The 11,569-nt window shown below is 33.3% G+C and overlaps 1 protein-coding gene across 5 annotated transcripts in view; it reads left to right on the plus strand.

Annotated features, from left to right (window-relative positions):
- Positions 1-52: 52 nt before the first annotated feature.
- The window catches only part of LOC105331771 (myocardin-related transcription factor B), a 32,497-nt gene continuing 20,980 nt past the window's right edge, over positions 53-11,569 (plus strand). The window contains exons 1-3 of one of the 5 annotated variants that reach the window (XM_011434118.4): positions 53-182; positions 2,551-2,607; positions 7,807-7,842. Coding sequence is in view for 1 of the 5 variants with exons in the window: in XM_011434103.4 (XP_011432405.3) it covers positions 5,623-5,629; positions 7,807-7,842 (43 nt within the window). In the remaining 4 variants the exon portion in view is untranslated. Of the gene's footprint in view, positions 256-2,550; positions 2,608-5,419; positions 5,630-7,806; positions 7,843-10,470; positions 10,490-11,569 lie in introns of those variants that run through there. The other 4 variants (XM_020068651.3, XM_066065990.1, XM_011434103.4 and 1 more) reach the window with 4 other exon arrangements.

The following is an 11,569-nucleotide window of genomic DNA, read 5'->3' on the forward strand; positions in this document are numbered from 1 at the left end:
AAGTTTTATTTTCCATTCAATTTAATTTGAATCTTTTTACCTTTCCTATATTATTTATCTTATTACGTCACTTGTCACATCCGGGATACCCGAATGGCGGCAGAAAAAAACACTTGCATTTCCGGGACTGGTTGAAAGTTGTAATAGGTGATTACTCAAGGCAGTTGACATTCAGTCATGATGTAAGCTAATGAATAAGAGGTTTTGTCAGCTAGAATTTATTTCTATTCTATATTTCTAACCGAACACTCGTAAGTAAGTGTCTGAAGAAAAGCAAACTTTTTTGGCAAGATAAAAAACATTGAATCATGATATGATAATAAGATTATACCCATATCATGAGAACATTGCACCCACCTAGTCTGTCATGATTTAGAAATGTGTCATCCTCATTTTTTGTTTTTGTAAGCTCAATGAAAAGTAGTGGTGCTGAAATGCCAACCCATGCGTTTAATTAAATTATCTTATTCTCATATTAGCCTAATTCCATGCTACATGCTATAGACCCTGACCCGTTCATGGTAATGGCTGTACTGCTTGTTTGCAGGGCAGATTGACAAACATTTTTGAAATATGGCGTAATGTCAATTGTTTAATCTACATCATTTAAATTAATTATCTATAGTAAAACTTTGCTATAGTCTGTCCCAAGATATTTATGCTGCATATTTGAACGATTTTTAATTAAAATACACATACCTGTGACTGAAGTGCAATTAAAATCGATGAAAGGGAAAATTCCCAAGATAACTTCATTCACACATTATCATTTTCCCCTCGTAAAAATTTACAGGAACGAAAACAGATTTCCTACGGAGATTTATAATGGGGAATGTTGACATCTTTTCTCCATTCGGAAATACTCGGGACCCCTCGCGCAATTTTTCAACGTTATCATCCGGGCGTCTTCATCTCCTTGGCAATGGAAAAACCTCGTAGACTTTTTATTTTTAGCCGTGTACTGATACCCGACAAGCTAGAGGGGGCGTTTCAAAGGGGAAATCTTGGGATTTTTTCATACTATTGAATGAACATCGTCTAAACCAAGAGGTATTTATAAATATTGAATAATTTAAGAAAATATGCGGCAAAAATATCTTGGGACAGACTATAAAATATATCAATTTGCCCTACAGGAGAGCAGTACCACAGTTTATAATCGTGAAAGGCTCTATTGTCTTCATAATATTGAATCCTGTTTCAAAATCTAGATTCCTCTTTCTGGCTTTAATGGTTAGTTCAATGTGGAATGCAATTTTGTAGTCTTTGACATGATTACTTTCATAGGGTTTCATTTAATAGGCTATGTTAAAGTTATTGTAACTCAAGTCCTTGGCAAATTTTGGGACAGTCCCTTGCTAATGTAACTTAGTTCTGGATAATTGCCTGTAAGGCAAAACTTCAGTGGATATCCGAATGATAATATGCATTTGAGAGGAATTTGCCTGTCTCAAAATATAAATCATCTAGAGAAAGATTTGCAAAATGGTCTTTTATTAGTAACAAGTAGCAAGAAATCTATATTGTGGCTTTTTGGTAACATTTGCATTGACATAAGGTACAGCTACAGTTTCTATCAAATAAATTATTTAGAATTTATAGGGTACAAAATCTCAAGTTATTTATGGACTGATTAAGGTAGTATGGGACACCTCCATATTGTGACATACTATTTATCAAAATAAACAATAAAATCAAGTGTACTTTGATAAATAGTTTCTTTCCCAAAATTGTTAACTAATAGCGTAGCACAGTTGGTTAAAGTGTTTACTATGAATCTGTATTTCATGAGTTTAAATCCTTTAAAAAAATTTTAAACATATTTTTTGGTTAAATATTGTAAAATTTAAAAATTCTAAACCAATATAAGTATTTTAATTATAATTTACTATAATCCACATTAATATTGACAGGTGTCCCATACCACCTTAACTTAATTTCATCACATACACTGGAATAATAATCTACACCACAAAAATGTTCAGACATTTGAATGATTTTACTGTTGATGCTCTTACTTTACTTGCTTTATACATTCTATAAAACATGCTATCAACCATACATGTATATAATTCATATGGAGAAATTTCTGTATGCCAATAGAGAATCACCATTTTTACATACAAACTGCACTTCTTCTCTTGTTGGGGATGTTAAGGATTTGTGAAGAATTTCAGATGCAAGTCTCTGTTATGACATCTGAAGTACATCTTCAAAACTTATTTTGGCATTATATAGTCACTTGAAAATAGAAAACAAAGAATTTGAATGAAACATATTACTTCATGCAGACAAACTTTCAAATTTTTAGGGATGTAGCTTTTGTAACAGATAATTCTTCTTTAACAACAGAGGAAAAAAAATGGGTTTTATTGAATTTTAATATTATATAAATAAGACAGTCTCCCATTTCTTTATATTTCCAAAGATGACTACATGCATTATGTTGCCTATATTTCTTCTGTATATTTGATATTTCTGTGACTATCGCATTTAATGTAGTTATTATGTTGCCTGCTCTATCTTATGAACTGTTTTCATGTTTTGTAGACTGTGCATTGAGAAATGTTTAAGCTAGACACCTGGTACTTGTATGATATTTCAAAGGTAGGCAACTTTTCCACATTTTTGACCATATTTCCACCAATACCGGGTAAAAAGAGACAAGACCCCTGCCATCTACTTATCCATCCACAGTGATCCATTTTTTCAGTGCGTGTGGATTTTTTTAAAGTTTTCAATGAACATTTATTTAAAGTAATATTAATCAGTCTTAAAGGCATTTAAATCATATCCTTTGATTCAAGTGTTTATTTATTTAATGAATGAACACACTGTAGTAGAAATTAGTAAAAATACAAACCTGTTTGTATTGCTCCACAATGCACAGGATATAAAAAAAGAAGTACTTTACTAGAGATATCTCCTACCTATATATTTTACGAGAGGGTTAAAAATTACCGCATATATTTAACAAATAAGGTATCAATTTTTGATGTATATATCGGGATATAAATACAGGTTGGTCATGTGAATAAATCCCATATAGCCAGAAGGGCTTTATGGAAGATTTGATCATGTATCAGTTAGATTACAGAGACAAGTATAGAAAGAGGATTTTGTTTCAAAAACAGGTGAAAAACCCCCCCCAAATTTTACATTATTAAATATATTTTTGATTATGATCTTTCATTCCTGATTGTTATACAATTTATATATATATAACACCAGCCTGGGTCAAGAGGTCAAAGAAGCGCATGAATAATCTTGCTAGGTGACTACTTTTTATATATACTCACACTAACCGACTTACGCTAAAACACACCTAATAAAAACATAATTTAGGCACAAAGAAAAAAAAAATATCTGTATTTTGATACACAAAGTTTTTTTCATTTTTTTTTTTACAATATTTAACTGTTAACGAACATTGATTGAGGAGATAAATGGTTATGGCTCAGATTCACACAAGGCCTAGTCCATTCACGGTCAAATTTAATTCCTTTTGCTTCTCTGTTTGTTTTGTTTTGTGAAATTAAAATAGCTATACCTATAATGTCCGAGAAAAATCAGTATGCTCTTGAATCTGATTCTAGAATAGAATATCCTCTGCCTATCAACCAATTAAAACAATAGACAATTTTGTATCAATAAAATTATACCCTATGCAACAAGTTGTGAGGGGTATAATGTTTTTGGCCGTCCATCAGTTTGTCAGTCTTAAACTGCTGCACGGAATTTCGAAAAAATCTTGCTGCTTTTTAGGACACAATGTGTAGATTTCAGGACTTTTGAATTTATAATTGTTTTGTTTGCTGTTAAAGACAAAGGTATTAATGAAAAGCATACTTACGCCAAGTTTTGAAGTGATGATATTTTTTGGAATAATGCTTGTTTCGAATATGTAATGGGGGTGCGGTGTGTATGTGAGCTTGCTTTGTGTATAGCTTTTGTTTGTCCATCTGACCATTGTTTACAGTATTGGGGATTCCCTGCTCACTGATTGGCGGCTGTCCTTGTGGCCTGGATCTGTTGTCTGTGTTTTGTCTTGGAGCACTCATCTTGGCAGTCTGGAGTTATTTTACACTTTAATTTAAAGTTTATTGGGTCAGTTTATCTTGTGTATATATCTGTCCTTAAAAGATTTTTATGCAAAAGCTTTGCTAAGAAAGATGTATGAATTTCCATATTAAATTGGGTTAAAAATTCAGAAAGTATAGTTTGAAGAGTTTGAAGAGTTGTCTTTCTTGAAGGAAAACAGGGTTTATAATATTTTTTTATGTCATGAAATTAAATCAAAAGTTCATACAATGAAATACAATGGTCCTATTGCAAGTTTATATATTGGGACCATGGAAGTCCAATGGGCCCAAATAGTTCAATTCTTTAAAAAAAATTATTGTTGGAGTAATATTGCTTTTGAAGGTTGTTAAATTTTGAAGAGAACTTATTCTGTTTTAAAAATGCTTTACAGATTCATTTTATCAGAGCAAGTCAGTATGTGATGAATTTTGTTAATATTCTAACAAAATAAAAATCTAGTCTAGGAAGATGTTTTTATTTTGTATAATAAATTATTTGTTAAACAAAACTACCGGGTACTCTCTGTGATCCCTAAGAACAGTCAGGTAGATGACGTTCAGGTAATGGTCCTGCTGTTGATTGACTTTTTATGTTTTAGCCAAAAAGTTGGCTAAAAAGCGATCAAAGATTTATCTTTATTAATCCAGGGAATAATTTTTATGGGTCAGGGCAATAATCTGTAAAAATTTATTTATTTTATTGAAGATCAAAAGTATGGTAAATCTATGTCCATCAAATTTAATTAATAAATGATTTTTAAAGGAGGAGTCTAATGCCTCCTTCTCTAGGTATACATAGATATCTGTCAGTAATCATTAATTTGATTCTTTGTATTTACCAATCATCTGAGTTGGGTCTGACTTTTGTGCCAAAAGTCGCATTTAATTAATTACCTTTTACCCCAAAAACCTGTCGGTGTGACCTTAGAGATCAGAAATAATAGACACCAGGAACGTGTCTAGAGTGCCCTTGACAAGGAAGGAACACAACAATTATACACACCATAATATTATGAGTATTTCTAATTTTAATTTATGCCTTAAAAATGAAATAAAATAACAATTTTAGTTACTTGTTATTGTAGTTCTTTCAGAGTTTTTCTTATTGGTATTTTCATTAGTTTAAAGATGTTTAAAAAACAGAACAGAAAAATTTGTTAATATTTTCCCAATGTGAACTGTTGATGGTGTGGATTTGAAGAAATGTAGATGATTAAATAAGTTATCAAGTGAAACTGTCTTTGATTGTTGTACCTTGCCAGTGTTTACTTGGCTGCATTCTTGGAGTTGTGTGTTGGGGAGGCAGCTGTTGTACAGTGGAACTACTAACATGTAGTACCGAGCAGTGTTTGTGTAGAGATGTGCTGGCTAAGCTGTTCTGGGTTCTCTGTAATGACATGTTGTTTGGGAGGAATTGTCTGAGACACACACACATGTGAGGCAGCTAATCAGCTGCTGAGGGAACGGGCTCAGGTCTTCTACACAGAATGTGACAATTTCTAAAGGTGTTGGGTTTTATTTACCATTGGGGACCACTACGATGCCTGGTGAGTAGTTGAGGATGTTTGGACTTTGTATGCTGTATAACTTCGATATGGTTTGGCTGCAATGTGGAACTTAGGTTTACTTGGAAGGTTAAAGTGTTGATTGATGAAGATCTGACTTTCATTAAATCACCAAGTTACTAGGTATCGTGGTTAGGACCCAACTGATAGGGTCTAGGACAAAAGTTCTGAACTATTGATAAAGGTCATGTTAGCATTTATGTTCTAATAAAAAGTTTCTTGAAATGCATTAGCTTTACAGTTGGATTTATTTGTTGGCTTTTTAATAGAGTCTAAATGCTATACTACCTTACTATTAAATTAATGTATGTGACAACTCTTATTGTAAGGCCTTGAAGCAACTCCAGGATATCTTGTAAAAAAAATTTGAATACTGTGACTCTAAAGGCAATCCACAACACTATGATATGCTTGCAAGGGTCTTTTAGATGTCACAAAGCATGCTTAATGTGTGGTCAATTCAGTGAAAGATAAGAAGATAAAACTGAATTGACTTGTAGCTTTGAGTGAGTGGACAACATAAGGCCATAAACCTGCAAAAAAGCATCTAGTAGAAACTGTAACAAAGGCTGTACAAGAACCCTGTGGTGCATACATGACACTAGACAGTAAAAGTTTCTGGTCCAAAATGCTTTATAAATTGCTTGTCTTTATCAGAGGACTGTAAGTAACTGCTAATATGACTGAATGTGATCTCAATACAGTTAAAGATTAAAATACTAATTTTTAGAACAGTCGAAAAAACTTGACTGATCTAAGTATCATTTGGTGTGTTTCTGTTACCTTGAATCAGTCTTACAGAGGTTCAAACTGTTGGATCACTGAACACTTGGATTGGTGGCCTCAGAGCAACTCATTGTTATTTCAGCAGTAATTGGTCAACTTTTCTGACCCATAAGTTTTTTGCCTCGACTGTCAGTTTGTATATACTGCTTGCCAAGATGAGTTTATGGTCAATTTCAGAAGCACAGAAAACAGTTGCATCCATTAGAACATACATCTTTCATACTCATACTTCATTTCATATTTATTAGTTATACATGAAAGAAATGCGCTCCGTAATCTTTGGAGAATTACTACAAGAATGTTTTGTATTTATTTTCTGTAATCTCATTGTGTATGAATATTTAGAGCATTATAGAGTAGAAGTGACTGTTATTTTTTGGAGTTTTGGTGGGTTTGTTAAAGTTCCTATGGCATAATTATTATATATACTGGAGAAAATGATTTAGTTATACGATGTAATCTAGTTTAGATTTTGTAAAAGTTAATGTAGAATTAGTTTACCTTGATCAATGATGACATTAATTTAATGACAAAGTAAAGAAAGGTAAAATGTGTGAGTCAGAAACCAAAGGAATCTCTGCTTACTAATATCCAGGGATAGCTGAATTTTCCTTATTTCTCTTGAATCTGTCAGTAATTCATTCAGTTTGTTGACACAAGGAAGCTAGCTTTTATTTTTCTAAGCAATAGAGATCCTACAATAGTCAGACACAAGTCATAAAACCACAAATCCCGAAATAACAAAAAAACATACCATTGTTTGTAGATATGATCAAAATAGTTTGAACTTTTTTATATGAAATTAAAAAGAAATCTTGGACACTGTTGTTGATCAAGCCAGGAGGTGAGCAGTATGGCCCATGGGTCTTAGTAACAGCAGAAATAGACCAAGCAAACCTGATTTAAAATGTATCATCAGCAACTAATTAGTGCTTACTGTAAGCTGGGGGTGAGGTGGAGATAAAGTAAATATGTTACGTAACTATAAGTAAAGGGTGTCAATCAAATCAGTCTTCCTTACCTGTGCTCTTATTTCTCTGGCAGATAGTTATTCATAAGAATATTAACTTGGCTAAATACAATGTCATCACATGTAATAACAATTCTTTTATTTGATGGAGGTTGTTCTATGTTTTATATCTGACCATTTGAACTTCTCTGGAGAACAACTGCAATAGTGTCCAAAAAAATTGGAAAGAGTTTTGTCCATCTGTCAGTATGAATTATCTAAATATTCCAACCTGTTTTTTCCTTTTTTGAGAAGTCTATTTATAGATATAATCCAACAATCTAACCATAGTTTGTAATATACGTCCTGGTGTACATATTGTTGACATGATGTAATTGTTTTATTTTTTTTATATATTTTTCAGAACTTTCCAAAAGGCCATTTGATTCACTCACTGAAGGTAAGGAGAATTTGGCATTTATGATACCTTTCATAGGATAAATCTCATCACTTAAAAAGTGATCCTTTAATTACCTGATGTCATTCCACTTTCTGTAGGAAGACAGGAGAATGTGTGGATAGTGTGAGTTTTGTTTGTATGGCTCCCTCTGGATGCCTCTTTTCTTTGAAGATGAAAGTTTGAAATTATATTCACATAGTTTATGAATTCAAGCTCAAGAAATCTTTTTTCTTAAAGGTCTTACTCTCACTTGATCGAGTTACTGCCATTAGATATTGCTGCTCCTTATGAAGTCTCCAATGACAGTCTATTGAACATCTGATCTAGGGTCAAAAAAATACTTCAATAACATTTTTAATAGTTGCTCACGCTGGATAGCCTATTTTTTTTAGCCATAAGATTCTTCGAATTGAGCACATAATTACCAGTCTTTTTATTTTACCAGGGATCGGGGGAGTGAGGTATTTTAGATAATACCCACTTTTAAGCATTATGACTGACCCCTCTTGCTTTATCCTTTAATATACAAGTCACTTTGTTTTTGCAGAAGAAAATGAATCTGCATATCACAGTGGTAGGGTTAAGTCCTGCTGAGATGCAGAGTGGCCAAGGTCTTTGATTTTTTGGTTTTCCCTTGAAGATTTGACATTTCTTAACTAGTCTGACCACCGGCTAATGAGGTCCAGAAACTACAAAATATATGATCTGGTGTCTGTAAAGGTCATTATAATACAGTCTCCAGTGGAATGTAGGATTAAATTAGGATGCTTGTTGTTTTTGCATTGTTGCAGACAAAGGTGATCCTGAATGCTGAATGCTTACTGTATGGAAAGCAAATGAACTTGATTGGCACACACTTCAAAGATGCAAATCATTTTGTCTATTATGAATGATGAGTTCTTGTCAATTGTGCTGTTTGGAATCCAAGAAAAATAATTATTATAACACATGCATATTGTGATTCGGAGACCAAGGGATCACAGTGTAAAATAATTGCACAACCACTTGGGATACTGCAGTATGAACTGTGAGCGAACAGCTGTAGCTCCACTGTATCTATTGTGGTAACAAGTGTTTCTGTTTATACAGCTATAAAGCAATGGAGATGGGGTGCTTTCGCTTTTCAGTAAGAAGTACCTTGTCATCCCACACAGTACACTCATGGTGGCAGTGGAAGGGTCGAATTTTGGGGAACTTTGCATGTACAGTTTATGTTCAATTTATAAAGACAGAACTCATTCTTTAGTTATTTTCAAAGAAATGTTAAATATTTTTTTCATCAAAGAAAAATGCAGGACGGGATGCCTTGGCTGACAATGACAGCATCATTAAATAGCTGAAAGAAAACATGCACACATTTTCTTTCTGCTCAATTTAAATAGAAAAAGAGTACTGGCACATAAATTGAAGTCTTAAAATACGAAAAGTGCACTATTTAAAAAAATAAAGAAGATAAAAATTATTTTTAGAATCCTTGAAATATAAATATTAATGCAGAAAATATTCTAAATAATAGCACCCCCTACAGCCCCCCACCCACCCATTAGATAGTAGATGGCTGGTTGTCTGCCACTGAAGAGGTCTGCAAGCTGTTAACACTTAGCTACCATTAGTGATATCTATATCACTAGGGCCCTCTACTTATACATGTGCATCTGTAGCCTCTATTCAGAGCTCAAAAGGTCCAAGGATATGATTCATGGGGGAAAAAAATTGGACCAATTTTCTTTTTGTTCATCATAAAGATTAAATAAATGATTGATTAATACTTATTTATTCATGAGGTTCATATATCTCACACAAGTTTAAGCCTGAAATCACTACAGGTTATTACAATATTGACACAAGTTTAAGCCTGAAATCACTACAGGTTATTACAATATTGACACCCTGTTTTGAGTCCTTGACCCAAACTTAGAGGTCGCCGGTGCTTACCGGTATCTTTGCTGTTATGTGAATATCATCACAAAGAGCTGGATGAGAGTGTTCTCCCTTGACATCCCCAGTAATGAGATGTGACACTGCATTGCATTTTTTTAAACAAACACCGCAGCACCGAGTTGTTCTGCCTCTAGGCTGGATTGTTTGGATCATGTCATTTCTGGCTATCTACCAGAGCGGCCCCACAGCAACTAGCCACACTAGATTCCAGCATCAAACTCAATTTATCCAAATATCATATCTTATATAAGATTTCTCACTGCGTTTGGGAAGCATGTTGTAGTATTTCTTACAATTCGAGGCATTTAGCCTTGCCTTTGCCAGTGGTTCATTTGATCTTTCTTTCATTTAGTATTTATACACATGAGTTGCAACTGTTATATAGCTTTAAACTAGATATTTTCTACTGCACATCCTGTATGCAAATTAAAAACACCTTGATGAGAAGGCATCTTAATCAGATTTAAACAAGGGGATTGTTGAAAGAATTTTTCTTCTTTGCTAAGAATATTACCCTCAATTTTGTATTGCAGTCAGAGTTCTGTTCACTTTTACACCAAGATAATCATGGAAACTCCAGAAACAAAGTTTTAAATATTAGAAACAGTGAATTGTGTTCCATTCTGAGCTGGATTAAGGTCCAAAGAGAAAGAGTCTTGTGTAGGTACCATCTAACTTCAGTGGTCCACAGTGACCAGATATACTGGTAAGGTTTCTTCAGTTATATTTTCCCTGCTCACTTGTAACCCCCTTACTCAAACATCTGTGGAAAGAAATGTAACAGAAAAAAGGGAGGCAACTCTTAGAATGATATCCCTTGTTAAATGTCATCTAGTAGCTGCAGCGATCAATAAATGAAATCTGTGGTGCAATGCTAAATTGTGTGAAAAAATGCTAACAATTATGAATCAAGTGCAATGTATCTACAGATATACTTTCTTTTAAAGAAATAATAATTATGAATTAAAAAAGAAAATATAACATCTATTTGTCAACCATAATTAGCTCCACATTACAAGAAAATTTATTGCTCCACTTTACGGTACTTGTTTAGGATTACAAGTACCAGTACATGTGTATATAAATAAAAATTAATTTAAAAAGTGGATATACAGTAGGGTCCATATTTTTTTAAAGAAGAGCAGACTTGGAAAATTTTCTTTAGTTTTTAGTTTTTCTGTATCAGCAGTATTTATCAGCTTGTTATCCCCTCGCGCATTTTGTTCGAAGGGGATATAGCATCGCTACCGTGCGTGTGTGTGTGTGTTCGTATGTGTGTATGTATGTGTGTATGTATGTATATATGTATGTATGTGTGTGTGTGCACTCCATTTCAATTTTCTAGTAAATTAATAAAAAACCTTCCAATAGTACCTACAGTTTTCAAGATAGGAAGTTTTTCTTTTGCAGATCAATTGTACATATATCAGAGGTGTGCATATTGCTAGGATTTTGTTTCCGATAATTTATCGAAAAAATACCAGCTTTTGAACTTAGTCATTTTTTGGCAAAATATTGCATATAGGGTATCCTCATTGTACGGATAACTCCTCCTACAGTTCTCAAGATAGGAAGTTGTTCTTTTGCAGATCAATTGTACTTATATTAGAGGTGTGCATATTGCTAGGATTTTGATTTCCGATAATTTATCGAAAAAATACCAGCTTTTGAACTTAGTCATTTTTTGGCAAAATATTGCATATAGGGTACTCCATTTCACTGGATACGGGTTGACATGGATTATGGATACAGTTTACATAAAAGAAAACCCGGTTTGCTGTCACAT

Source organism: Magallana gigas, chromosome 7 (assembly GCF_963853765.1).
Source record: "Magallana gigas chromosome 7, xbMagGiga1.1, whole genome shotgun sequence".
NCBI classification, from domain to species: domain Eukaryota; kingdom Metazoa; phylum Mollusca; class Bivalvia; order Ostreida; family Ostreidae; genus Magallana; species Magallana gigas.